We start from the raw sequence: 1,010 nt of genomic DNA, 5'->3' as shown, positions 1-1,010 counted from the left end.
CCGCCTGCTCCTCGCCCTCCGCGCCCCCGGGGGCCGCCTCTCCGGCTGCCGCTGCCGCCTCCCCGCCCGCCTCTCCTGCTCCCGCCTCCTCCCCTGGCTTCTACCGGGGCGCGTACCCGGCCCCCTCGGACTTCGGCGTGCACTGCAGCAGCCAGACCACCGTGCTGGACCTGGACACTCACGTGGTGACCACGGTGGAGAACGGCTATTTGCACCAGGACTGCTGCGCCTCCGCCCACTGCCCCTGCTGTGGCCAGGGCGCCCCGGGACCCGGCCTGGCGCCCGCCGCGGGCTGCAAACGCAAGTATTACCCCGGCCCGGAGGAAGAGGACGACGACGACGAGGCGGACGCGGGCGACCTAGGGGCCGAGCCCCCCGGGGGCGCCCCGTTCGCCCCCTGCAAACGCGCTCGCTTCGAGGACTTCTGCCCGGACTCGTCCCCGGACGCGTCCAACATCTCAAACTTGATCTCCATCTTTGGCTCGGGCTTCTCCGGGCTGGTGAGCCGACAGCCGGACTCCGCCGAGCAGCCGCCGCCGCTCAACGGGCAGCTGTGCGCCAAGCAGGCGCTCGCCAGCCTCGGCGCCTGGACTCGAGCCATTGTCGCCTTCTAGGGACCCCCGAGGGCACAGGGACTTGGGGCCCCCGCGGGGCTGGGGCCAGACAAAGACTCAGCCAAGGGGCTGGAGGAGAGAGAGGGGACGGGCGCCAGGCCACTCGGGGGGCTGCGCCCGGGCGAGCAGAGGGAGCAGGAGAAGGCTGATGTTTTATAAAATTGTAAAATAAAAAAAAAGAAATCTGGCAATCTCGGGCTTCATTTCTGCGGAAAGAGGAAGCGCCTGTTTAAGTACGCTTTGTGTTTCTCCGACTCCCTTTATTTCCCCCCCCCTTTTTATTGTAGTGATTGCAGTGGTGTTTAGCGCGGAGCCTGCCACGTGAGGGAGGGCGGCTGCCCGGAGGAGGTGCCCGGCGGCCAGGGGGGCGAGGCCTGGGCGCCCGGGGCAGCGGGG

The 1,010-nt window shown here is 68.6% G+C and overlaps 1 protein-coding gene across 1 annotated transcript; it reads left to right on the top strand.

Moving 5' to 3' along the window:
• Positions 1-2: 2 nt before the first annotated feature.
• Positions 3-800, top strand: Ier5l (immediate early response 5-like; the record flags this gene model as incomplete). The annotated part of the gene is made up of 1 exon (XM_013021276.1): positions 3-800. A coding segment is annotated over one exon (612 nt), but the record flags the coding sequence as incomplete, so codon positions are not given.
• Positions 801-1,010: the final 210 nt, after the last annotated feature.

This window comes from Dipodomys ordii, unplaced genomic scaffold, assembly GCF_000151885.1.
Source record: "Dipodomys ordii isolate 6190 unplaced genomic scaffold, Dord_2.0 Scaffold55, whole genome shotgun sequence".
Classification (NCBI taxonomy): Eukaryota; Metazoa; Chordata; class Mammalia; order Rodentia; family Heteromyidae; genus Dipodomys; species Dipodomys ordii.
The sequence above is the reverse complement of the archived record's forward strand: the minus strand, read 5'-3'. Positions and strand labels throughout refer to the sequence as shown.